General features: G+C 47.1%; 1 protein-coding gene across 1 annotated transcript; it reads right to left on the bottom strand.

The window, feature by feature from the left end:
- Positions 1–23,141: 23,141 nt before the first annotated feature.
- On the bottom strand, positions 23,142–24,074 carry LOC141254345 (olfactory receptor 6M1-like). Its single transcript, XM_073671011.1, has one exon. The coding sequence runs from the start codon at positions 24,072–24,074 to the stop codon at positions 23,142–23,144; it is 933 nt and encodes a 310-aa protein (XP_073527112.1).
- Between the last annotated feature and the right edge of the window lie 2,860 nt (positions 24,075–26,934).

Here is a 26,934-nt window from a genome sequence, read left to right as displayed (position 1 = left end):
GTGTGTCTCATACTCCACCTCACCCTGATGCTCCTTCCTCCCACCATGCCGAGTGTTGTCAGACAGCAACTGATCCCACACTTGGACACTCTGAAGAGCTGTTCACTGGTCCATTTCCATATTTGTGCCCCTCGCCTGCTCCGCTTGAAGTGGTGGAAGAGGAGATCCCATGTAGCGATGCCCAAATATTTGAACAGCCACGGCCAGAGGAAGTCGACGCTGGCAATTTGACACAAGAGGTGGACGATGACGAGACACAATTGCCAGGAAGTGAGGAGGAGCATCGTGGTGTGCAAGTGGAAGAGGAGGAGGTGGTGGATGATCTAGTAACTGACCCAATGTGGCAGGAGGACATGCAGAGTGAAGCCAGCAGCACATAGGGGGATGGAGGCAGAGTACCCCAACAGGCAGGAAGAAGCAGTGTGGTGGCCGCAGACAGAAGGCGGGCAACCGTTCCCCGTAACACCAACACAAGGGACGTTGCCAGTACAAGCGGTAGGTCTTCCAAAGTCTGGAATTTTTTTAAAGACTCTGCTGATAACCCCAAAAAGGCCATTTGTACCACCTGCCATTCCAGCATCAGCAGGAGTGACAAAACTACCAGCCTGACCACCACCAGCATGATCAGGCACATGGCAGCAAAGTACCGGACTTTGTGGGGCGAACCCTAGGGTCCACGACCAGTGTCAGCGGGTGTCACCACTGCTTCTTCCACTGTTGTGCGTGCAATAGAACCCGCTGTTGTGTGTGCAAGGCAATCCCCTGTCCATACTGCATTCAAAGATGCCCCCTCCTCTCAGTCTTCACTTCATCAACGTCCACGTCCACTTCCCACCGCATCGTTCAATTGTCCATATCTCAGACCTTTGAACGAAAGCGGAAATTCGCAGCTAACGCCCCACAGGCCACAGTCCTAAATTCGCACATTTCACGACTGCTTGCGTTGGAAATGCTGCTTTTTAGGCTGGTGGAGACAGAATCCTTCCGCAAACTTATAGCGGTGGCCGTCCCTCGGTACTCGGTCCCCAGCCGACACTATTTTGCCCGGTGTGCCTTCCCCGCACTACACAAGCACGTGTCCCAAAGCGTCTGCCGTGCCCTCAACAACGCAGTTACTGGGAGAGTCCCCCTGACAACGGACACATGGACAAGTGCTTGTGGCCCGGGACGGTACATCTCCCTGACGGCACACTGGGTAAACATAGTGGATGCCGGGACCCAGTCGGACCTTGAGACGGAACACATCCTCCCCACACCGAGGATTACGGGCCCTTTGTCAGTCAGAGTTGCCCCCACAGTGTACAGCTCTTGTGCATCATCCTCCTCCTCCTCCTCATGTTCAGCCTCCATCTCAGTTATCACCACATCAGTTACAAGCTGGAAGCACTGCAGTACTGCCTCCGCCAAGCGGCAACAGGCTGTGCTGAAACTCATAAGCTTAGGTGATAAACCTCACACTGCTTGTGAGTTGTGGACAGCTGTGAAAGAGCAGGCAGATCTGTGGCTGAGACCGCTGAACCTACATCCAGGCATCGTTGTGTGTGACAATGGCCGTAACCTGGTGGCGGCTCTGAGGCGAGGCGAGATCACACACGTACCATGCCTGGCTCATGTGCTTAATCTCGTGGTTCAGCGGTTTCTTAAATCGTACCCCGAGTTGCCAGATCTGCTCGTGAAAGTACGCCGCCTGTCAGGTCATTTTCGCAAGTCGGCTGCAGCTTCCGCTGCCCTTGCTGTGTTGCAGCAGCGTTTGCAGCTTCTGGCACACCGACTGGTGTGTGATGTCCCCACACGTTGGAACTCTACCCTCCACATGTTGCTAAGGATTTGTGAGCAGAAGAGAGCAGTTGTGGAGTACCAGCTGCAACAAGGCCGTCGATATTCAGGTCAGACTCCACACATAAGACCTCAGGAGTGGACCTGGGTGTCTGACATATGTACCATCCTGACAAACTTTGAGAAGGCCACCAAGATGGTGAGTGGCGATGACGCCATCATTAGTGTCAGCATCCCTCTTGTCTGTCTTTTGCAACACTCTGCAGAGAATTAAAGAGGAGGCATTGCAGCCAGAGTATGATGAGATGGATCAAGAAGCCGTAGCGGGCAATTACACACAGCCCAGCCTCATCTCATCCGAACGTGCATTGGGGGACAATGAGGGAGAAAAGGAGGAGGAAGAACAGGAGCTGGTATCATGCACTGTAGACGGTAGTACCTGTACAACTGTCATACCGTTGGTTCAGCGTGGGTGGCTTGAGGACAGGGGGGAGGAGGAGGAGGAGGAGGAGAGCATGGTCAGTCATCATCTTGGTGAGGACACGGAAATCTTGCCCGTTACCAGTCTGGCACGCATGGCTGACTTTATGTTACGCTGCCTTAACCGTGACCGTCGCGTTGTCAAAATGTTGGGTGACAGTCATTACTGGTTGGTGACACTTGTAGACCCCCGCTACAAGGAGAACTTTCACTCTCTTTTTCCTGAGGTGGAGAGGTCTACAAAAATGGGGCAGTACCAGAAGGCCCTTGCTGCAGAACTGTTAAAAAAAATTCCCATCTGAACACGCTAGCGGCAGAGGTCACAGTTCGTTGCCCAACCAAGGCGTACAAGCGAGAGAGACGCAACTCCAATCCAGCAGAGGCAGGGGAACACTGTCAACGTTCTGGGACAGTTTTCTCAGACCCTCCCTTCGGACAGACCCTGAGGCGTGGGGTACTCTCACAAGGAGTGGAAAGTTTCAAAAGATGATGAGGGAGTACCTTGCCGACCGTACCAGCGTCCTCCGTGATTCCTCTGTGCCTTTTAATTATTGGCTATCCAAGCTGGACACTTGGAATGAATTCGCTCTGTACGCCTTGGAGGTCCTGGCCTGCCCTGCCGCTAGCGTGTTTTCAGAGCGTGTTTTTAGTGCCGCTAGGGGAATTATAACTGATAAGCGCACTCGACTGTCAACTGACAAGCTGACCCTTATCAAAATGAACAAGAGCTGGATTGGGCGAGACTTCTCATCACCACCAAATGACAGCAGAGTAACATAAAGTCAAATCCGTGTTGCCATTATTGAAAGTTCCTCCATCCTGATTTTTGTCAGCTTTTGCTTGGAAGGCATAAGCAAAGACTGTGGGAGACCCACTCCCCAATAATGGGAATAATATTTTTAAGAAGCTGTACTGTATCGCTCTTCCAAGGGGCATTAAAAGCGTCTTGTTATACCACTCTGACCTCCACGTCTCTTCTGAGGGGCATTAAAAGCGTCTTGTTATACCAATCTGACCTCCACGTCTCTTCCAAGGGACATTAAAACCGTATTGTTATACCACTCTGACCTCCACGTCTCTTCTGAGGGGCATTAAAACCATCTTGTTATACCACTTTGACCTCCACGTCTCTTCTGAGGGGCATTTAAAGCGTCCTGTTATACCACTCTGACCTCCACGTCTCTTGTAAGGGGCATTAAAAGCTTTTTATTATACCACTCTGACCTCCACGTCTCTTCTGAGGGGCATTAAAAGCGTCTTGTTATACCACTCTGACCTCCACGTCTCTTCTGAGGGGCATTAAAAGCATCTTGTTATACCACTCTGACCTCCACGTCTCTTCTGAGGGGCATTAAAACCGTCTTGTTATACCACTCTGACTTCCACGTCTCTTCTGAGAGGCTTTAAAACTGTCTTGTTATACCACTCTGACCTCCACGTCTCTTCTGAGGCGCATTAAAAACATCTTGTTAAACCACTCTGACCTCCACGTCTATTCTGAGAGGCATTAAAAGTGTCTTGCTAAGCTACTGGGACCTCCTCGACTCTTCGAACGGGCATTGCAAGTTGCTCCGTCCTAATTTTTGGAAGCTTTTGCTTGGAAGCCATAAGCAAATACTATGGGAGACCCACTCTCCAATAATGGGACTAATGTTTGTAATATGCTGTACTGAATGCCTCTTGTAAGAGGCATTGCAAGTTCCTCTGTTCTAATTTTTGGAAGCTTTTGCTTGGAAGGCATAAGCAAATACTATGGGAGACCCACTCCCCAATAATGGGAATAATGTTTTTAAGAAGCAGTACTGTATGGCTCTTGTAAGGGGCATTGCAAGTTGCTCCGTCCTAATTTTTGGAAGCTTTTGCTTTGAAGGCATAAGCAAATACTATGGGAGACCCACTCCCCAATAATGGGACTAATGTTTGTAATATGCTGCACTGTATGGCTCTTGTAAGGGGCATTAAAGCCGTCTTGTTAAGCTACTGTGACCTCCACGTCTCTTCCAAGGGGCATTAAAACTGTCTTGTTAAACCACTCTGAACTCAACAGCTCTTCCAAGGGGCATTAAAACCATCTTGTTAAGCTACTGTGACCTCCATCTTTCTTCCACGGGGCATTGATATTGTCTTTTTATTCCACTGCAACCTCCACCACTCCTGCAAGGGGCATTAAAACCGTCTTGTTAAGCTACTGTGACTTCCATGTCTCTTCCACGGGGCATTGATATTGTCTTTTTATTCCACTGTGACCTTCATCACTCTTCCATGGGGCATTAAAACCGTCTTGTTAAGCTACTGTGACCTCGACGTGTCTTCCAAGGGGCATTAACACCGTCTTGTTAAACCACTCTGAACTCCACAGCTCTTCCAAGGGGCATTAAAACCGTGTTGTTAAGCTACTGTGACCTCCACGTCTCTTCAAAGGGGCATTAAACGCGTCTTCTTAAGCCACTCGGAACTCCACAGCTCTTCCAAGGGGCATTGAAATGTTGTTTTTAATTACCTTACCTGTAAACTCCACGACTCTTCCAACGGGCATTGCATTTCCTCCTAAGACTGGAAAACATGTATTTGGAAGTCGCCTTGCTACACTCATCAGAAGAGCTTTAAACTAGAACAATGTGGGAAGGGAAGCAAAAGGCCAGAAAAAGCCATACAGCTGACAAATACTATTGAGATCTCTGCTACTGGAAGTGGAAAAGAAGAACAAAGACAAAACAATTTAAATAATAAAAATATGGGAGGAAGAGAAACCAATCACAAACTAAAATGTTTTTATACAAATGCACAAAGCATGGGCAACAAACAAGGAGAATTGGAACTACTAATGCAGGAAAAGGAATATGATGTCATTGGAATCACTGAAACTTGGTGGGACGATATACATGATTGGAATAAAAGGCTAAAAGGATACAACTTATTTGCAAGAAACAGACTTGATAAACGAGGAGGAGGTGTTGCATTGTATGTTAGAAAAGCGTATATCTGCACAGAGATTGAAGCTTCAGAGACTGGGAGTTCTGTGGAAACTGTTTGGGTAAGAATACAAGGAGAGAACAACGGAAAGGACACCATTGTAGGCATTTACTACAGGCCACCTGGGCAAGCTGAAGATATGGATGAACTCTTTATGTATCAAATGACCAAGTTCTCCAAAAAATATGACGTAGTGGTCATGGGAGATTTCAACTATCCAGACATTTGTTGGGAATCTCTCTCAAGTAAAACTAACAGGTCAAGCAAATTCTTATCTTCTCTTGCTGACAACTTTATCTTCCAAAAGGTAGGGGAGAAAACAAGGGGATCTGCTACTTTGGATCTAATCCTTATAAACAGGGAGGAAATGGTTGAGGAGGTAAAGGTGGCTGGGACCCTAGGAGGCAGCGATCATGCTATTATAGAATTTTGGATAACTAGAGGAGGAAGACATGTGAAGACTCAAACTTCAAGGTTAGATTTTAGAAAGGCAGATTTTAAGAGACTCAGAAAGAGAATAGGAGGGATCCAATGGCTGGATGTCCTTAAGGACAAAAATGTCCAGGAAGGATGGGAAATTTTTAAAAATGAGATTCTCAAAGCACAATCGTTAACAATCCCGAAAAGTAGGAAGAATGGGAAGCATTTAAGGAAACCAGGATGGATGAACACAGAACTTAAACACATGCTAAAAAGAAAGAAAGAAATGTTTATTAAATGGAAAGAGGGAGGCATATCTAAAGAAGATTATAATGCAGTCTGCAGATCCTGTAGGGCACGTATCAGGTTAGCTAAAGCTGACAATGAATTAAGGCTTGCAAGAGATGTCAAAAGTAGTGTTGAGCCACCCCCGTAGTGTTCGAGTTCGGTTCGGTTCGTCGAACACCCGTGTGTTCGCCGAACTGTTCGTCGAACTGTTCGTCGAACACCTTCGAACACCGTTAAAACCAATGGCAGGCAAACAAAAACACATAGAAACACATAGAAAACACCTTCAAAGGTGTCCAAAAGCTGACAAACTGCTCAGAAGACATAACTAACACATGGAAAAGTGACAAGTACATATAGTCATGCGAAAATAAAAGAGGTGGAGGAGTAAAAGGAGGGGGAGACACAGATATAGGCATGTCATGCCCTTCTAAAATCCAAAAAGTGAGAAGCCGACACGGCCAGTCCGCTCCTGCCCGTGCCACCTCCGTGTCGCCGGGTTTGTGCCAGAGCCGCGGTGAACCCTGACGGCCAGCCCCCCTCTCCCAATACTGGTGCCTGTCCGCTGGTGGGTCGAGCGAGCCCCCCTGTGGTGGAGGCAGCTCTAAGCTTTTTAATTTAAATTGTCTCTCTAATTTGAATGAATACACTTTAAATCCATTTACAAGGATCTATTGGAGGGCAAGTCTCATGCCAGCAGCCGCGGTAATTCCAGCTCCAGTAGCGTCCACTAAAGCTGCTGCAGTTTAAAAGCTTTTATAAGGATCGAGCTCGGCTGTCCACCGCAAGGCATCCTACTGCCAGTCCCAGCCCCTATGCCTTGGGGTGCCTCCTGATGTTCTTCACTAAGTATCCCATGGTCCCGAAGCATTTCCTTTGAAAAAATTAAGTGTCTAAACTACAGGTGGTGCAGCTTGCTTAACAGCCGGGATAATCCGCTGACTAGCAGACACTGCTACTAGGCACAAAGTATTTCCTGGGCTAGATGCAGTTAAAAATTTGTAATTAGATACTCTCGTTGGATGCTGAGAAAGCATTCCATAGAGTCTCCTGGCACGCCATATATGATTCTCTTAAAAAGCTTGGGGTAGGGGTCTAGGGGACCCTTTTATAGCCAAAATCACGGCCCTGTATTGCAATACGTCACCTAGGCTGAAGATAAATGGAACTGTAGCACCCTGAGGGCTCGGTTGCTACAGACGTATTGCACCTCACCCAGAGGTGTGATATCTCACTCTCAGGTAAGGATGGAGTGTGGATCAGGACCCGACACCTGCATGCATTACACCACATTGCCGTGGGGCAGGGCGACCAATATGCCCCTGAGATGGGCACGACAGTCCCTGTCCCTGGCTGGAGTGGGGGGAGGGAACACTGAGGAAGGGGAACCCTGTAGTGCAGGAGCAGGGAGGAAGCAGTTCCTGGGTGCATTGAGAAGGGAGTATAAAAGGTGGGCACCATCTTAGTTCAGTGCAGAGAAGTCTGAGCAGAAGTGGCAGGGAGCAGGGGCTCTGCATGAGCTCTGCTCCGGAGGCGGGCCTAGTAACAGAGGCCCAGGCCTGGAAGAGGGAGAAGGAAGGAAGAGGAGCGGAGAAGGCTCCAGGAACGAGGAATGAAGGGATCCCAGGGGTGCGGACGGGCGAGTCGCCACCGCACGCCCGAATCCACCTGCGTGGAGGGGTCAGGCCAAAGGGGGAGACCGGTCCCCGAACTAGTGGAGGCAGGAAACGACCCTCAGCTAGAAACCGGAGGCTCTGACATTTTATGTGGCGCAGCCCCTCGCTACACCCGCTAGGAAGGCACCACATAGGGTCAGGGAAACTGGCGCCAAGTTTACCAAGAGGAGGCCCGAGGCAGCCGGACAGAAGTGTTGGTAAGAAAGGCCAGACAAAGGACACACAAAGGGGGTCCTGTGAAGTCCTCCAAAGTTATCTGGGAGTTGTCTGAGCCCCTCACCTGGTGATCACAGTACGACGTGGGCAGCCGTTACCTGCAGACGTGGTCTGGATAATAAGAACTGTGAGTAAAGGCCCTGAACTGCATCACTGACTCCGTGTCGTTACTGCTGCTGCCCTGCGCCATCACCCCCATCCTCCGCATACACTGCCCTGAGGCTATACTCCTCCCGCCAACACCAGCCTCAGCGGTCTGCCCTGTAGCGGCGGTTCACTCTGACCGCAATCCACGGGTGGCGTAGTCGGACATTTAAACATCAAAACCACATAAATAGTTCCGCCACTGGTTTGACCGCCCTGAGCCACGGAACCGGGTCGCCGCCACGAAGACTACAACCACCAGCATCCACCAAAAAGGGTCCGGCTCCGGGTGTCCCAAGGCCCAGGGGGTGCGTCAGAACATTTTCATCACCTTTCACAATCACCAATGGGACAAGGCAGTGATGTCCTCTGTCCCCTCTCTTATACATCCTAGTGACGGAGCACCTGCTCTCATCAATTCGCCATAACCCCAATATTAGGTGGATTGAGGTGGGAGGCACCGAGTACAAGTGCTCTCTATTTGCTGATGATGTCCTAGTATATATCACTCAATCACATATATCCATCCATGCCGTTATGGCTGAAATAGATCACTTTGTTACATGGTAAAATTTTAAAATCAATGCAGCGAAGTCTGAGGCCCTCCATGTCTCCCTCCCCAAATCCATATAGGATTCCATCCAGTCCAACTTTCCCTTTGCCTGGCCCTCACAGGGTATCAAATACTTAGGAATTCCTATTCATAGAGACCTCTCCCATCTATGTTATCTTAATTTTGGGCCCTTTATTGAACAACTCCATACAGACCACGGTTGGCAAGTTAGAACTGTAAGATTCACTACGTGAACCACTGGTGTTTTGTGGAAAAGCACATGTACACTGCGTTCCAAATTATTATGCAAAAAGTGTTTAGGAGTGATAAGGGAAGAATTTGTTTGTTTGTCAGTTAAACTCATTGATGGTGATGTGTGTCAGGGCTCTTTATATCACTGTAAGCAATTGCAGACACCTGTGCTAATTAGTTTGGCAGGTGTGTCCAATGAAAGGCAAGACTACTTAAGAAGGCTCTCTCACATTATTAAGCAGCCTACATTTTCTGCCAAAATGGGAAAGAAAAAGGATGTGTCGGCTGCTGAGAAGCAACAAATTGTGGAGTGTTTAGGTCAAGGCATGACTACAATCAACATTGTGCGATGATCAGGATGAAGTGTCTTGGCAATCAAGAAGTATGTAGCTGATTCACAGTACACACGTGTGCGTGCTGATAAGGGCAAATTGAGGACTCTTTCCTACAGGCAATTACGTCAGGTTGAAAGAGCAGCGGCAAAAAAGCCTTGTCATAGCAGCAGACAAGTTTTTGAAGCTGCTTGTGCCTCCAACGTCCCCCGAACAACAAGATGCAGGGTCCTTCAGAGGTTTGCAGCTGTGCATGCGCCATCCTGTCGACCTCCTCTATCCACTTCACACAAGCAGAAACGGCTCCAGTGGGCCAAACATTACATGAAGACTGATTTCAAAACTGTTTTGTTCACGGATGAGTGCCGTGCAGCGCTCGATGGTCCAGATGGATGGAGTGGAGGATGGCTGGTTGATGGACACCCCACGCAAACACGGCTACAGCGCCAACAAGGAGGAGGTGGAGTAATGTTTTGGGCTGGAATCATGGGGAGAGAGATTGTCGGCCCCTTTAGGATCCCTGAAGGCGCTAAAGATGAACTCCATAATGTATGTGGATTTTCTCAAACAGCATTTCCTGCCATGGTTCAAGAAGAAGAACCGTGTATTTCACAGCAAGATCATTTTTCTGCATGATAATGCACCATCTCATGCTGCACATAAAACATCTGCATCTCTGGCTGATATGGGCATAAAAGGGGACAAACTTATGGTGTGACCCCCATGCTCCCCTGACCTCTACCCCATTCAGAACCTTTGGAGCATCATTAAAAGGAGTGTCTATGATGGCGGGAGGCAGTTCACATCTAAGCAACAGCTCTGGGAGGGTATTCTGTCCTCATGCAAAACAATTGAAGCAGAAACCATCCAAAACCTGACAAATTCAATGGACGAGAGAGTTCAGAAGCTCCTTTCGAACAAGGGGTCCTATGTGAAAATGTAACATCACCTAGAATAAAGTTTTGAGTTGAAAACTGTTTGATTTCAGTTTCTAACAACCTGCTAATGCTTATAATTTCAAAAATGACCATTTTTTTGGTCTTTATTAAAATGAAAAGGTTGATCGAAAAGTTTGGGGGATCTAAGAGTGTGGCAACCCAGTAGTCATGATTACTTCGAATTCTGACAATATGAGGGTCATGCTACAGGTAGTTAAGCAAGAAGGAACTTATGTGCCTTGCGCATCTCGGAGCCCCAAAATTATTTTCCGGGCTAGATGCAGCTAAAAATTATTTTTAATTTTAAATCTGGTGAAGCTTTAGTATAGATGGCCTAATAGGATCAGTGCTGCACACTGCTACAAAGCCCAAATTATTTTCCAGTCAAGATACAGATAAACATGATTAGTAATTTGAAAGCTTAAAACGGTTGGTAGGGTGATTTTAACCAATCATCAAGCTTTTACTCTCCCCAGGATGACACAGGGGTAGAAAAGTCGTTTCGGATCCATGATTTGTTCATCTTTATGAACGTGAGTCTGTCTACATTATCAGTGGAGAGCCGCGTGCGCTTATCTGTCAGCACACCACCAGCAGCGCTGAACACACGTTCAGACAGAACGCTGGCTGCGGGGCATGACAAGATCTCCAAGGCGTAAGTGGCTAGCTCCGGCCATTTATCCAGATTGGAAGCCCAAAAAGAGCAAGGGTCCAGTGACACAGTCGTGGCTTCAATGTTTACTTGGAGATACTCCTGTACCATCGTCTCTAGGCGTTGACTATGTGTCAGACTTCTTGTCTCCTGTGGCCTTGCAAACGATGGGCTAAAAAAGTGGTGAAATGATTCCGCAAAATTGATGTTACCAGCAGATACTGTGGTTCTGTTACAGTTTGAGTGCTGAACACTTGACGGTCCCACGGTTGGCAAGTTGGAACTGTGAGATTCACTACGTGCACCACTGGTATTTTGTGGAAAAGCACATGTAAGATTCTGCAACAGTCTCTGCTGATACTCCTGCATGCGTGCATCCCTTTCTATGGCAGGAATAATTTCTGCAAATTTACTTTTGTACCGGGGATCTAACAGTGTGGCAACCCAGTAGTCAGGATTATTTCTAATTCTCACAATTCGAGGGTCATGTTGCAGGTAGTGCAGCAAGAAGGCACTCATGTGTGTTGCGCATCCAGGAGCACCAAGTCCCTGTTGTGTTGGTGGCGAGGTAACAATCATGCTTCCTTCCTCTGTCCTCTCCCCCCAACCTCGCACAACAGAAATGTGATCAAGGTCTCCCTCATCTGATGAGTCTTCCATCAGTTCGTCCTCCACTTCTTCCTGGGCTCCTGCACCTTCCTCACTAGTTTGGCTGCTACCATGCGCCCTGGTAAAACCATCTCCCCCACCCTCACATGCCTGCCGCCTTGGTGCTGCCGACCGTCTGGACCTTGCAGATGTTAGCCCTTCCGCATACAACTCCTCCTCCTCTACTTCCTCCACCTCCTCTTGTGCCACCACCTGACTCCGAATTCTGTTTAACATGTGCTCCAGCATGTAAATCACCGGAATAGTCATGCTGATAATGGCATCGTCAGCACTAAACATCTTCGTCGCCATTTCAAAACTGTGCAGAAGGGTGCATAGGTCCCTGATCTGAGACCACTCCTCCAGCGTGATTTGCCCCACCTCTGAATCTCGTTGGCCCAGGCTATACGTCAGAACGTATTGCACCAGGGCTTGTCGGTGCTGCCACAGTCGCTGCAACATGTGCAGAGTTGAATTCCACCGGGTAGGCACATCGCATTTTAGCCGGTGAAGTGGCAGGCCCAACGACTTCTGTAGAGATGTAAGTCGCTGAGCTGCGGGATGCGAACGGCGGAAGTGAGCACACAGCGACCGTGCCCTCTGCAGAAGGCCATCTAGTCTGGGATAGTGGGCTAAAAATTGCTGGACAACCAGGTTCAACACGTGAGCCATACAAGGCACGTGTGTGACATTGCCCCGGCGAAGGGCCGCACCCAGGTTTGCAGCATTGTCGCACACGGCCTTCCCTGGTTTCAGGTCCAGTGGAGACAACCATTCATGAAATTGGTTCTCCAGAGCTGACCACAACTCCTCAGCTGTGTGACTCACATTTCCCAGACATTTCAATGTAAAAACCGCCTGATGACGTTGAGCCCTACTGCCAGCATAGTAAGGAGGTGTGCAGGATCCCTTCTGCGCAGTTAGAAAGCTTGTGGCATGACCAGACAGGCTTTGGGTGCAGGTGGAAGACCAAGAGGAGGTTGAGGAGGCAGAAGCAGTGGAGGAACTTTGACATAAAGAGGATTGACGCACAACTCGTGGGGACGGCAAGACTTGGACAGCAGCCCCTTGTCCTGCTGTCACCATAGTTACCCAGTGCCCAGTCAGCGACATGTAACGCCCCTGTCCATGCCTACTCGTCCAAGTGTCTGTGGTGAAATGCACCCTGTCACACACAGAGTTTCTCAAAGAAGCGGTGATGCTATGTGCGACATGCTGGTGGAGCGCAGGCACACCTTTCTTTGAGAAGTAGTGCCGACTGGGCATCTGGTACTGGGGCACTGCGACGGACATAAGGTCTCGAAAATCCTCTGTGTCCACCAGGCGGAAAGGCAGCATTTCTGTAGCCAAGAGCTTGCAGATGGTGAAATTCAACCTCTTAGCTTTCTCATGGCTAGGAGGAAATGGTCTTTTACTTGTCCACATCTGAGGGACCGAGGGCTGGCTATTGTGCTTAGACGGGGTTGATAAGGGTGTCCCCGGCAAACTGCCGGTCTGTGAGGAAGATGCAGGCGGACATGTTAGGTTGCCTTGATCCAAAGGTGGTGCTATCGATGTCGGACAGCGCTCAACACCAGCTGGTGTTACCACCTCCAAAGAAAATGATGACCTGCCAATCACGCTGGCTGTTGCGGGTAAAGAGGTGGCAGGTCTGCGCCCCAAAACAGGTGTGACTGCTGTCCCCCCAGTCACAGAGGATGAAGAGGCCGCGGATGCACAAGATATGGCAGACGGTGGTTGGCCCGGCCGGCTAGGCCGCATTGTAGCACACTGAGCTTCCCACTGCAACTTATGCTTCATGTCCATGTGCCGGTTCATGCATGAAGTACTCAAACTATGTATTTTTTGGCCTCTACTTAGCTTTTGCTGACAAATGTTACAGATAACACGAGTTGGGTCATCTTTATCGATCTGAAAAAATTCCCAGGCTATGCAAGGCTTAGCACCCATGCGACCTGAAGAGCCACCACGACTTGTGGTGAGAGGCAGAGTTGTGTTTGAGGATGCAGTTGTTGACGTGCTTCCAGTACTACGTCTCTGTCCAGGAAGGCGCAACCTGACCTCGTCGTCACTAGCATCTTCCTCCACCTCCTCTGCTGACCTCATCTCTTGGCTGACTGTGGGTTGACAGTAAGTGGGATCTCCGACCTCATCATCATCACCCTGTGCGTTATCACACCCGTCGTCCTCAGAGCCAACCTGTTCCTGCCCTGACAAAAAACTAAAGTTGTCGCTCCAATCAGGTATTTGAGTCTTATCATCGTCTTCCTCATTGTCTCCACCAACAGGAGTTACAGTTTGGGAATGAGGGTCTACATTATGGTCAGAACCTTCTGCGTCTGGTCCTGGATCCGACTCATAAAGATTCTGGGCATCAGTGCAGATCATTTCCTCGTCTGGATTCACAGAAGCGCTGGAGTCGACCTCTGATTCCCAGGCTATAGTATGAGTAAACAGCTCTGCAGACTCAACCATCTGTTCTACCTCATACTCAGACGGGCAGCTGGAGATTTGGGAGCTGTGAGGAAGCAAGTGCGATTTGGGTGACACCTTTGAGGACTGGAGTATTTGTGATGTTGAAGATGATGTGGAGGAGAGCCCACTTAAAGGAGCACTTGATATCCATTGAAGCACCTGCTGTTTTTGTGCCTCATCTGGAATTTGTAGCGATTGGCGTGGCCGTAAGAAAGGGATCTTATCACATTGTCCGCTAAAAGAAGTAGACATTTTAGTTTGGCTGGAAGATGGTCTTTCTTCTGCAGATGTTACTGTTGCTTTAACACCTACCCCACGGACACAACCTTTTTTCCCCTTCCCAACACGCCTATTCCCCTTTCCACCAGCAGCAGGCCTTTTTCCACTCATTTTGGTGGTTAACTAATTCACAACTCTGGAGTTGTTTGCACAAAAAAACAATGGATGGTAACCGAGCAGAGCTGAGTGGCCAAACTGTGGTATTAGGCCAAAACTATTGGCTGGGTTAGATGCAGAAAAAAATTATTTTGAATTTGCAACCTGATGGAGGTCAGTATAGATGGATTAATAGAACAAGACCCACACACAGCTAGAAGCCCAATATTTTTTCAGAGGTAGATGCAGGAAAAAAATATATTCAGTTTGCAACCTGATGGAGGTCAGTATAGATGGACTAATACAACAAGTCCCACACACAGCTAGAAGCCCAATATTTTTTCAGAGGTAGATGCAGAAAAAAATATATTCAGTTTGCAACCTGATGGAGGTCAGTATAGATGGACTAATACAACAAGTCCCACACACAGCTAGAAGCCCAAATATTTTTTCAGAGGTACTGTAGATGCAGATAAAAATTAGTTTTAATTTGCAACCTGATGGAGGTCAGTATAGATGGACTAATAGAGAAAGTCCGACACACTACTAGAAGGCCAAATATTTTTTCAGAGCTAGATGCAGAAAAAAATTATATTCAGTTTGCAACCTGATGGAGGTCAGTATAGATGGATTAATAGAACAAGACCCACACACAGCTAGAAGCCCAATATTTTTTCAGAGGTAGATGCAGGAAAAAAATATATTCAGTTTCCAACCTGATGGAGGTCAGTATAGATGGACTAATACAACAAGTCCCACACACAGGTAGAAGCCCAAATATTTTTTCAGAGGTACTGTAGATGCAGATAAAAATTAGTTTTAATTTGCAACCTGATGGAGGTCAGTATAGATGGACTAATAGAATGATGCTATGCCCAAAAGATTTTACTTCACTAGGTGCAGTAAAAAAATTGGTATTCTATACACAGGTGGTATATCTTGCAACACAGATAGGCTACTCCACTGACTAACACACTCTGCAATAGGCCAAAAAGGATTAGCTTTGCTAGATTCAGCCAAATGCTGTGAAAAAAACTTGCACAGCACTGGCACAGACCTGCCTGGCAAAAACTGATAGGAACTGATGTAACCTAGTCCTGAAAAGGACTCCAATTACAATTAGTCTTTACTCCCACAACCTATCTATTTAAGAGCACAGACCTCCCTGATAAAAGTCGTAGGAAATGCTGTAACCTAGTCCTTAAAAGGACTGCAATCACAACTATTCCCTACTCCCAAGCTATCTGTATATTTGTGCGAAAATTTGCTTGAAATTAACAAGGTATAGCGCACACAGCAACAGCGGTGCCGTCTAACACGCAGCTGCAGCAGTGAGAAAATGGTGGCGACGGGGAAAATGGCTTGGTCTTATAGGGCAAGGACATGTGACATACACTGCCAATGACACATGCCCTTGCTTGTGTGAAAAAAAGCACTTCGCTCCGTGTGTGCGCTGCTGATAGGCTGACAGATTGCACCTCCCCACTGCAAATGCGGGAAAGAGAAAAAAAAATGGAGATCTTCATTGTTCCTGCAGAGATCCATCCCCTGCCCCTCCCCCCACCCCGCTGTACACTCAAACTGCGTATTAACATTAATTTGCATCATTACTGAGAAAAAATCCAGTTATGATTTTGGTGCACGAACAGTTATTGAACATAACCTCGAACAGCCGAATTTTTCTCAAATTGTTCGTGTTCGCCGAATGGCTCGAACACCGCCCAAAACAGCTCGAATTTGAGATTGGCGAACAGTTCGAGTAGAACAACGCTCATCTCTAGTCAAAAGCAATAAAAAAGGATTTTGGGGGTATGTCAAAAGTAAAAGAAAAGTCAAAGATGCTATAGGATTTTTACAGGATGAAAATGGAGAAATGGTAAGAGAGGATGTTGAGAAGGCCGAACTTTTTAATTCCTATTTTGCATCTGTTTTCTCTCAGAAGGAAAATGTAACATCAACTGATCTTCACTGTCCTTTTAAAGGAATAGAGGAATCCAAGTTATCTGTAAACCGAAAGATTGTGAGGGAATATTTAGCTAACATAAATGAGTTCAAGTCTCCAGGTCCAGATGAATTACACCCCAGAGTACTGAAGGAGATCGTAGAAGAAATTTTAGAACCACTCTCCATAATCTTTGAAAATTCTTGGAGAACAGGAGAAGTCCCAGAAGACTGGAGAAGAGCAAATGTTGTTCCTATCTTCAAAAAGGGGAAGAAGGTGGACCCAGGGAACTATAGGCCGGTGAGTCTGACTTCTATACCAGGAAAGATCTTTGAACAAATTATTAAACAACATGTATGTAAGTACATGGATAAGAATGAAGTGATTAACCAGAGTCAGCATGGGTTTGTAACTAACAAGTCATGTCAGACTAACTTAATTTCCTTCTATGATAGAATCACTGACTGGGTGGATCAGGGAAATGCTGTAGATATAGTATATCTTGACTTCAGCAAAGCATTTGACAAAGTATCTCACACCATCCTTATTGAAAAAATGACCAAGTATGCAATGGACCAGGCAACTGTTAGGTGGATTCATAACTGGCTTAGTGATCGGACTCAAAGGGTGGTTGTAAATGGCTTCACATCCAGCTGGATGAATGTCTCAAGTGGGGTACCACAGGGCTCCGTCCTGGGACCTGTATTGTTCAACATCTTTATCAATGATTTAGATGAAGGAATTGAGGGTAAGCTGATTAAATTTGCTGATGACACAAAGCTAGGAGGGATAGCTAATACTAGAGAAGAGAGAGAGAGGATTCAAAAAGACCTAAATAAACTGGAGCAGTGGGCAGCAACCAACAGAATGGTTTTTAACAGGGAAAAATGCAAAGTACTACATCTTTGCAATAAAAATGAAAAAAGCATATACAGAATGGGAGGAATAGAGCTAAGCAACAGTACATGTGAAAAAGACTTAGGTATACTAATAGATCATAGACTGAACATGAGTCAACACTGTGATGCAGCAGCAAAAAAGGCAAATACAATTCTGGGATGTATTAACAGAAGCATACAGTCTAGATCACGTGAAGTCATTATCGGTCTTTACTCCTCTTTGGTCAGACCTCATCTGGAATACTGTGTACAATTTTGGGCACCACATTTTAAAAAAGACATAGACAAACTGGAGCAAGTTCAGAGAAGAGCGACCAGAATGGTGACTGGTCTGCAAACCATGTCCTATGAGGAACGGTTGCAGGATTTGGGAATGTTTAGCTTGCAAAAAAGAAGACTGAGAGGAGACTTAATAGCTGTCTACAAATATGTCAAGGGCTGTCACATTGTAGAAGGATCATCTTTATTCTCATTTGCACAAGGAAAGACTAGAAGCAATGGGATGAAACTAAATGGGAGGAGACACAGATTAGATATTAGAAAAAACTTTTTGACAGTTAGGGTGATTAATGAGTGGAACAGGCTGCCACGAGAGGTGGTGAGTTCCCCTTCAATGGACGTCTTCAAACAGAGGCTGGACAGACATCTGTCTGAGATGATCTAGTGAATCCTGCTTTGAGCAGGGGGTTGGACCAGATGACCCAGGAGGTCCCTTACAACTCTACCATTCTATGATTCTATGATCTTCTGATGCGGCAAGGATCACTTCTGATGGGCACACTTTTAGGCAGTGACCTGGGAGTCAGAGATGCTTCCAGGGGTGTTCCCCATGCTGTCCCCATGTCTTTTCAGCACTGTATGCATGTGTCACACAGCACATGGCCAGATAAGGTTGTAAAATGTTAAAATGACATTTCCCGGTGAATGCATTTGTCACAGTTGAAAGCAATACAAAAGTGCAAAAACGCATAAAAAATGCTAGTTGTGAACATAGCCCAAGGTGTGGAGGAGTATTTTTGTTTTTGGTTATTTATTTTACCTTATACACAAGTCTTTACCCTCTAAACATATTTCACAGGAAAAAAGTTTCACTTTCGTTTTTGAACGTTTTATTATGCGCCTGTAAAAGTGGCTTAATACCTCTGAACACGTTGTTGACAACAGGGACCTGGGGCTCAGAAATGCTTCCTGGGGCGATCCCCATGCTGCCCCCATGTCATTTGAGCACTGTCACTATCCTTTTGGGCACTTTTTAGTCTTTCTACAGACTGCTGGGGGTGCCGCCGCAAAAATGCTCGGGTCTCCCATAGACTAACATTGGGCTCGTTGCTCGGGTCGAGCACCCGAGTATCACGGCGAGCTCGGCCTGAGTTTCGAGCACCCGAGCATTTTAGTGCTCGCTCAACACTAGTAATGAACCATCTTTCTTCTTGACGAAGAAGAATCCGGCTCCAGCCGGAGAAGTAGATTTCCGGATGAATCCCCTGGCCAGATTCTCCTCGATGTACTCCGACATGGCCCGGGTATCGGCCAACGACAATGGGTAAATGCGCCCACGGGGTGGAGTGGCACCAGGTACCAGGTCGATCGGGCAATCATATGGCCTAAGAGGTTGCAGTGTCTTGGCTTCCTTTTTACCTAAGACATCTGCATAGGACCAGTAAGGTTCCGGTAGACCGGGTAAATTAGCCGGGGTAGGTGGAGGACGAGCCGGGCGAACTGGAACCAGGCAGGTCTTATGGCAATCCTGCCCCCAACGGAGTACTTCACCGGATTGCCAGTTCAGCACGGGTTCATGTCTCTGAAGCCAGGGTAGACCCAGCAATAGGGGGTGAGAGAGATCGGACAGCACATGGAAGGAGTTCCTCTTAGAGTGCAGCATTCCCACCTGCAGAGTTATAGGTTCTGTGACGAGCAGGATGGTTACCGGAAGGAGTCTTCCATCCATGGAGGCGACTGCCAAAGGTTCAGTCAGGGGTTTGGTGGGAATCCGATATCTCTCTACCATGGACTGGGAAATGAGGTTTCCAGCAGCTCCAGAATCCAGGTGAGCAATTTCAAAGTGACGGTTCTATCCCCAGGAGATAGAGACAAAGTCAGGGACAGAAAGGGCTTACTTTTGGCTAGGACGACCTCTCCGAGCGGTCCTAGACACTCGAGTTTCCCAGCTTCTCCGGGCAGGAACGGATGAAGTGCTCCGTACTGCCACAATAGAAACAGCTCCCCTCGGCTCTTGGCGAGATTTGACCATCTTGGTCTGGTCGATCTGCATAGGTTCGGGCGAGTGCGCCCGGGGAGTGGCTGGTTGAGAGGCAGGTCTCTGGAAAGTAGGAGCAAGGCGAGGAAACTTTCTCTCCCGGGTAGTCTCTTTAGCACGTTCCAGGAAACGGATGTCAATCCGGGTAGCGAGTGACACCAGCTCATCCAAGGTGGCAGGAATGTCCCAGCCGGCTAACTCATCCTTAATCCGACCGTAAAGGCCTTCCCAGAAGGTAGACACCAGGGCTTTGTTGCCCCAGGTCAGCTCAGAAGCAAAGGTACGGAAGCGTATGGTATACTGTGCCACGGTGAGACTCCCTTGGCGGAGACGGAGCAATCAGGAGGCAGTAGAAAATCTTCGTCCGGGCTCATTGAAGACCTTCCAGAAGGCAGAGAGGAAAGACGGAAGATCAGACACCAGGGAATCCCCTCTCTCCCATAGGGGGTTGAGCCATGCCAGTGCTTCCCCGGTGAGGTGAGACATGATGAACGCCACCTTGGCCCAGTCGGAGGGAAATTGATGTGCCAAAAGTTCAAAGTGCAGCGTGCACTGCTTCAGAAAGCCCCGACATCAGACGGGGTCACCTCCAAAACGAGGAGGCGCAGAAAGCTGGGGACCTGGGCTGGATACCGTGGTATTGGTGGGCAGCGGTGCTGCCGGAGCGGGAGTCGCACGACTCGAGGCGGACACAGGTGGGACAGACAGAGTGTCCAGACGGGAGTTGACATTCCGCAGATAGTTCTGGATGGTTTCCTGTTGGGTTCTCTGACGAGAGACCTCCTGGTACAGGTCAGTAAGCGAGGGGGCTTGGGGGCCACCGGGTTCCAAGCCCGAGCTAACTGTTACGGATCCGGGTGGTGGAACCTCTGTGCTGCGGTGCAAGGAGGGACCCAGAGGGGCGTAACTAAGTATCAACTCGGACTGACCCTGGTCGTACGGCGGCTAACGACTCCGTGACCAGGGAGGGACCGAGCAGAGGGACCAGGTGCTACTCTGGGGACGACCTTGTAAGGGAGCAGGTGACTCCCATGGTACAGATAGCAGGGACTGACCGGAATTGCAGATGGGCACAGCAGGCAGGCTGGCGAGCAGAAGCCTCCAGGTAGGCTATCAGGTAGACACGGCAAGTGACGGCAGGAGTCTCAAGGTAGGCTGGCAGGTGTTCACGGCAAGTGACGGCAGGAGCCTCCGGGTAGGCACGGCAGGTAACAAGCGGATAACAGGCAGGTAACAGGCAAGTGCTCCCAGGTGAGCGGGCCGAAAGGCACGGCAGGTAACAGGCAGGCAACAGGCAAGTGCTCCCAGGTGAGCGGGCTGGCAGGCACGGCAGGTAACAGGCAGGTAACAGGCAGGTGCTCCCAGGTGAGCGGGCTGGCAGGCACGGCAGGTAACAGGCAGGTAACAGGCTGGCGGGCAGGACTGTTAGTCAGGCTAGCAGCGGGACCTGAGGGCTGAAGCAGAGGTAAGAAACACTGTGCAACAACTTTTGCTCGTGCACCTCCATTTTGGAGGAGGTGCCTTATATATGGGAGGGCCCTCGGCTATTGGGCGGGGACTCCTTAGGACGGAGCAGCAGGAAGAGGAGCACTGGAGAACGCAGAGCGGGGAGCGAGGAGGTGAGTGGAACGGCGTCTCTGCCTGGCAGGGGGCAGAGACGCAGATGCTACAATGTGAATGCAAAGTGGGTGACTGAATATGCCATTGTGCAGAATAAATGATGAAGGGATCATGGCCTTTTGTTCTCTCAATCAGTGGGAGTTAAGTAGTATATGCCAAATGATTCGAAATATGCAATAACATTAAATGAAGAGAATACTCCATTAAGAAATAAATCTATAAGCATTCAATGACAAGGAAGCCATAAAAATGAAATGAGAAAGTTTTGATATTTACAGTGGTAACTGTACTAATTGTAGTCAATGAAAGATAAGAGGCCTTGCGCATGTCGGTGGATCAATTTCATAAAGTCTATATTGAAAATGGTATATCATTATGTATAGTATAAAAATAGAATCCTTATTTCTAGTCTTGCATCATTAATTTTTTTTATTTGACTTATGATAAGTGGCAGAAAAAAAGAACTTATGGATATACTGTGCATTAATACAATTTAAACTGTACATTTTAGAGTACTACAACTTTATATATCTATATTATATACAGTACAGACCAAAAATTTGGACACACCTCATTTAAAGATTTTTCTGTATTTTCATGACTTTGAAAATTGAACATTCACACTGAAGGCATCAAAACTATGAATTAACACATGTGGAATTATATACTTAACAAAAAAGTGTGAAACAACTGAAAATATGTCTTATATTCTAAGTTCTTCAAAGTAGCCACCTTTTCCTTTGATGACTGCTTTGCACACTCTTGGCATTCTCTTGATGAGCTTCAAGAGGTAGTCACCAGAAATGGTCTTCCAACAATCTTGAAGGAGTTCCCAGAGATGTTTAGCACTTGTTGACCTTTTTGCCTTCACTCTGCGGTCTAGCTCACCCCAAACCATCTCGATTAGGTTCAGGTCTGGTGACTGTGGAGGCCAGGTCATCTGGCGTAACACCCCATCACTCTCCTTCTTGGTCAAATAGCCCTTACACAGCCTGGAGGTGTGTTTGGGGTCATTGTCCTGTTCGAAAATAAATGATTGTCCAACTAAACGCAAACCGGATGGAATAGCATGCCGCTGCAAGATGCTGTGGTAGCCATGCTGGTTCAGTATGCCTTCAATTTTGAATAAAGATCCCAAATATGTACTCATCAGACCAAAGCACAGATTTCCACTGGTCTAATGTCCATTCCTTTTGACAATAATGTTCATCCAAGCCAAATGCGCTCCCAAGAAGCCAGTGAATTCTGTGGGTATATATTCTCCAACGATCTTTTTTGCTCAAGTAAATACAACGCGTTTCGACAAGATTATGTCTTCCTCAGGTATATTCTCAGAAATTTTTAAGATACAACTGCTAATTAAAGGAAGCAAAAGCACAGTTTTGTGTGGGGTATGTGTTCCACACAAAGCAGACACACCCAAATCAAATTCATCAATCCACAAAAAGGCTTAAAAGTATAAAATATACTAGTTCATAACGCTTATGTTATGTTAAATACTTTGTTAAAAGATATGCAAATGAATATTGTCCAAACCTATAAAAATTAATGTCCCAAAAAGGAGAAAACCCCCCCCCCACAATAAATACCTTACTTTTAAAACACTAGAAAACAACACTTATATTCATTTACATATCTTTTAACAAAGTATTTAACATAACATAAGCATTATGAACTAGTATATTTTATACCTTTAAGACTTTTTGTGGATTGATGAATTTGATTTTATAGTATTACTGATGTCTAAGGGAATGGGTGTGTCTGCTTTGTGTGGAACACATCCCCCACACAAAACTGTGCTTTTGCTTCCTTTAACAATCTATTCAGTAGGACTATCAGCTGTGTATCCACCAGACTTCTGCACAACACAACTGAGGGTCCCAACCCCATTTATAAGGCAAGAAATTCCACTTATTAAACCTGACAGGGCACACCTGTGAAGTGAAAACCATTTCCGGTGACTACCTCTTGAAGCTCATCAAGAGAATGCCAAGAGTGTGCAAAGCAGTCGTCAAAGCAAAAGGTGGCTACTTTGACGAACCAATAATATAAGACATATTTTCAGTTGTTTCACACTTTTTTGTTAAGTATATAATTCCACATGTGTTAATTCATAGTTTTGATGCCTTCAGTGTGAATGTACAATTTTCAAAGTCATGAAAATAAAGAAAAATCTTTAAATGAGAAGGTGTGTCCAAACTTTTGGTCTGTACTGTATATATTAATTACATCCCTAAAGATCCCCCAAAAATGAGTAGATGCAAAGCTTTATGTACTTGGGTGTTCCTAAGAGCATAAATGAACGGGTTTAAAAGAGGTGTCACAATCCCAGTCATAAAAGCTGAGAGTTTGCTAATGTCCAAATATGATGCAGTCGTTCCTCTCATACACAAGAAAAGAGAACTTCCATAAATGATAACCACAACAAGTAGATGGGAAGAACATGTAGAGAAAGACTTCCACCTGTTTTCTACTTTGGAAATTTTAGTTACAGCTACTATTATGTAAGTATATGAAATGGTTATAGACACCAGAGACCCAAAGACAACCAAAGAGGAAGAACATAGGTTGATCAACTCAATAAGGCTTGTGTTTGAGCATGCAAGTTTTAGAAGATGCTCTACATCACAGAAAAAGTGGTCAATTATATTAGACTTACAGAATGTAACTTTAGATACCAGTAAAGATGGGATAAGAGTGTCCATGAATCCAACAACCCAACAGCCTAAAGTGAGGTTCATGCATATACATGGAGTCATTATCACTCCATAGCGTAAAGGGTAGCAAACAGCAACATATCTATCAAAAGACATGACAGCCAGAAGAAGCAACTCAACAGAACCTAGCAAAAAGTAAAAGTAACACTGGCTGAGACATCCCCAGAAAGAGATAGTATGGTTTTCAAATGCTAAAATAGATAATAGCTTTGGTATGATTGAAGAGGTAAAACATATCTCCAGGAATGACAGGTTGACTAGAAAATAATACATGGCAGTATGAAGGATACTACTTTTCCAGATGATTAGAATAACAAGAACATTTCCAAGTAATGTAACTATATGGACAAAAAAGAGAGAGTAAAAAGCAATAGCCCTCATAGCAAAACTGAGAGGAAATGCCACTAAAATAAAATTAGCTAAGCAGCTTCTGTTTTCCATGGTAGAGTAAGTTCTAAGCCTGAAAGTCCCAGAGCCTCAGAAATGGGTCCATAGCTATAATGCTCATCGGTCAATATGGGCCTGAAGAGCAAGGAGACATACTATAGCGTCTACAGTACATTTAGTAGCAGGAGCTTTACGTTTTTCCACAACACCAAGGTGTGGCCGAATAGACATTCTTGTATCTAGTATTTGAAGGAGAGCAAGCATTCATAGCCGACAAAGTCCCTTCTTGTATCATGTTTCTCATTTTAATTGAGTTTTTCTAATTCTGAAAATTCCAATTAATCGTAGCATAATAATAATTAATTTCATTTCTTGAACATTGCAGAATTTTACTACCCGATGTGACTTTTTTTTGTTTAAGAACAAACTGCAGCACTAGCATGCTATGACATAAGGAACTTAAATAGCTGTAGATTTTAATAAGGCCTTAACCTAGATAATAACTTATCTCATGAGACCTTAACAATGAATGACTGAAGTTAATTTATTCCTCTGGGACACACCTTCACACCACATTTATATTCATTCCCTTACCACTATTTATTTTTTTTATAGTATAAATTATGAGTATATTTCCTACCAATTAAAAGCCATAATTACTAAGATAGAGAAATGAGGACCATTAATGAAGCAAAGCATTAAATTACATATACCTATATAAAATAGTGAGACTATACATATTAGTAGGTGATTTCTAATTCTTACCAATTCTTATTGGTCAGCTTGTGCAATTGTGTCACCCTGGCCTGGATGCCACAAAATGTAATAAAGCTGTGTCTGAGAGCAAGGGGGAAGTTCTCTAGTCAGGGGAACATTAGCATGCAGTACCTCCTGTCTCAGGCCAGTAGGGGGAGCAGGCTGCCCCTATAAAAGCTGGTGCTGGGGGCAGGGTTAGGGAGAACTTGATGGCCTGTCTCAGCACTGAGACTTGTCCCAGAGCAGAGCAGGGACAGACAGTTGCACTGCACCTAAGAGGAAGTGTGGCAGGAGGAGAGCCACAAGCCAGAGACAAGAGGCGAAGAGAGCCTGTCTTGGCAGAGAAAGGACTTAATTTACCAGACTTTGGTGTCTGAGGCTGGAAGGATTCCACATTCTCCAGCAGATAACCAGTCCGCAGGGGACTGTATATTCCTTGGCCTAAGAAGCCTGGAGGCCCTGCCACAACAGAAGGGACCAGCAAAGCCGTGCAAGGCTGGGAGCAGAAAGGAACCCACGTCGCAGGCCATACAGGCGAGAATACACGGAAAGCTCGGAAACGTGGGCTGTTACCCTATAACGAGGAGATAGCCAGAAGGAGCGCAGAAAGCACGGTAGGCCTACACCCTCACCCTGACCAGGGCCAATTTCCCCGTTGCTCTCAGACATCCAGGTCCCCTCCTAGCTGGGACTGTTTGTGGTTCAATTTACCTGTTCTAGTAAAGACCCTGGACTGCAACCTGTTGTCTGCGTGCTCCTTGCTCCTCCAGCACTATCAGCACTGGGACTCTCACTACCATCACTCCCAACATCCATTATACTGCCCTGGGGCTGCACTCTTCCCGTGGGGAGTCACACTACCCTAGCTGCACACCTCATCAGCCCCAGCGGTCTGCATGCAGTGGCGGTTCCTAATAACCGCAATCCACGGGTGGCGTAGTCGGACATTATCAATAGAGCATAGCAGACTACCATTGGTCTGACCACCCTGAGCCACGGAACCGGGTTGCCACTACTACCCCCATCGCTCCCTATTGCCCGGATTCGAGTGCCCCACGGCCCAGGGGGCGAGTCAGCTTTGGCGTAGTCGGCAGGATTTCGTGCCCGCAACCACCGGGTACTGCGTGCCTGAAAAAGACTTTTGTACTTACCTGTGGCGAAGTTTCCCGCCGTCCGGAGTCGTTTCCCGCCATCCGGAGCCGATTCCCGCCATCAGACGCCATCTTGGACCGTTTCCCGCCGTCTTCTGCCGTCTTCCCGCCATCCGCAGCTGTTTCCCGCCATCGGACGCCATCTTCAGGACGCCGCGCGGGAAGAAGAGGGGCGTGGACGTCCAAACCGCGCGAGACCCGAAGCTCCGCCCCACGCACCGACGCTGCGCAAGGTCCTGGAAGGGAGAGAGAGCGACGCTGACGTCATCAGGACGCGACGCAAGGTCCTCGTCCATAACAGCAGCAGCGGAGCCGCGGCCTACAGAAGAGGATCGTCGGAAGGTAGGCCACGCTTGACTAGGGGGGAGGAAAATGTCGGACACAGAGGCCCCCACTACCACCAACGCAGCTGCAGCAGCGGTGATGCCCTTTTCCCTGCCCTACATCCCTGGAGCGGCCTGGCTGCCCAAGTACTCAGGGGAGCCCCATGCCCTAACTGACTTTAAGGAAAGGCTGTACAGTTTGTTCCAGGTTTACCCCCTGACAGAGGAACAGAAGGTCAGCATATTAACAGGGCAGTTAACTGGCGCAGCCTAGAGGGAGGTAAAATCATGGCCCACTGAGGAGAAAAGGACTGTGAAGGGTATTCTGGCCCGGCTGCGGGGTACCTTTGACACACGTACCTCCGCTGAAATTAAAATGAGGTTCTATGGATGTAAGCAGCGGGCACAGGACAGCATCAGAGACTTTGCCCTAAATCTGCAGGAAGCCTTGAGGGCTATTCAACAAACTGACCCTGGCAGTGTGCAGGAAACGGATAAACTACTAACAGAACAATTCATAGAAGGTCTGCTGTCCAGTGCCCACAGGGCCCAGCTGCGCCTCATGTTCTTTCAGAACCCCGACCTGACCTTTGCCCAATTTAAGGACAGGGCCATAAGGGTGCTCCGTGAATCTGCAACCAGTGGCGCTATAAACCCCCGGCACCCTGCTCTCACCTACCACCA

The sequence above is a fragment of the Phyllobates terribilis genome, unplaced genomic scaffold (assembly GCF_046119375.1).
Source record: "Phyllobates terribilis strain yellow unplaced genomic scaffold, ASM4611937v1 Scaffold_1__5_contigs__length_1240528914, whole genome shotgun sequence".
Classification (NCBI taxonomy): Eukaryota; Metazoa; Chordata; class Amphibia; order Anura; family Dendrobatidae; genus Phyllobates; species Phyllobates terribilis.
Note: the sequence above shows the minus strand (reverse complement) of the source record. Positions and strands in the feature narration are given on the sequence as shown.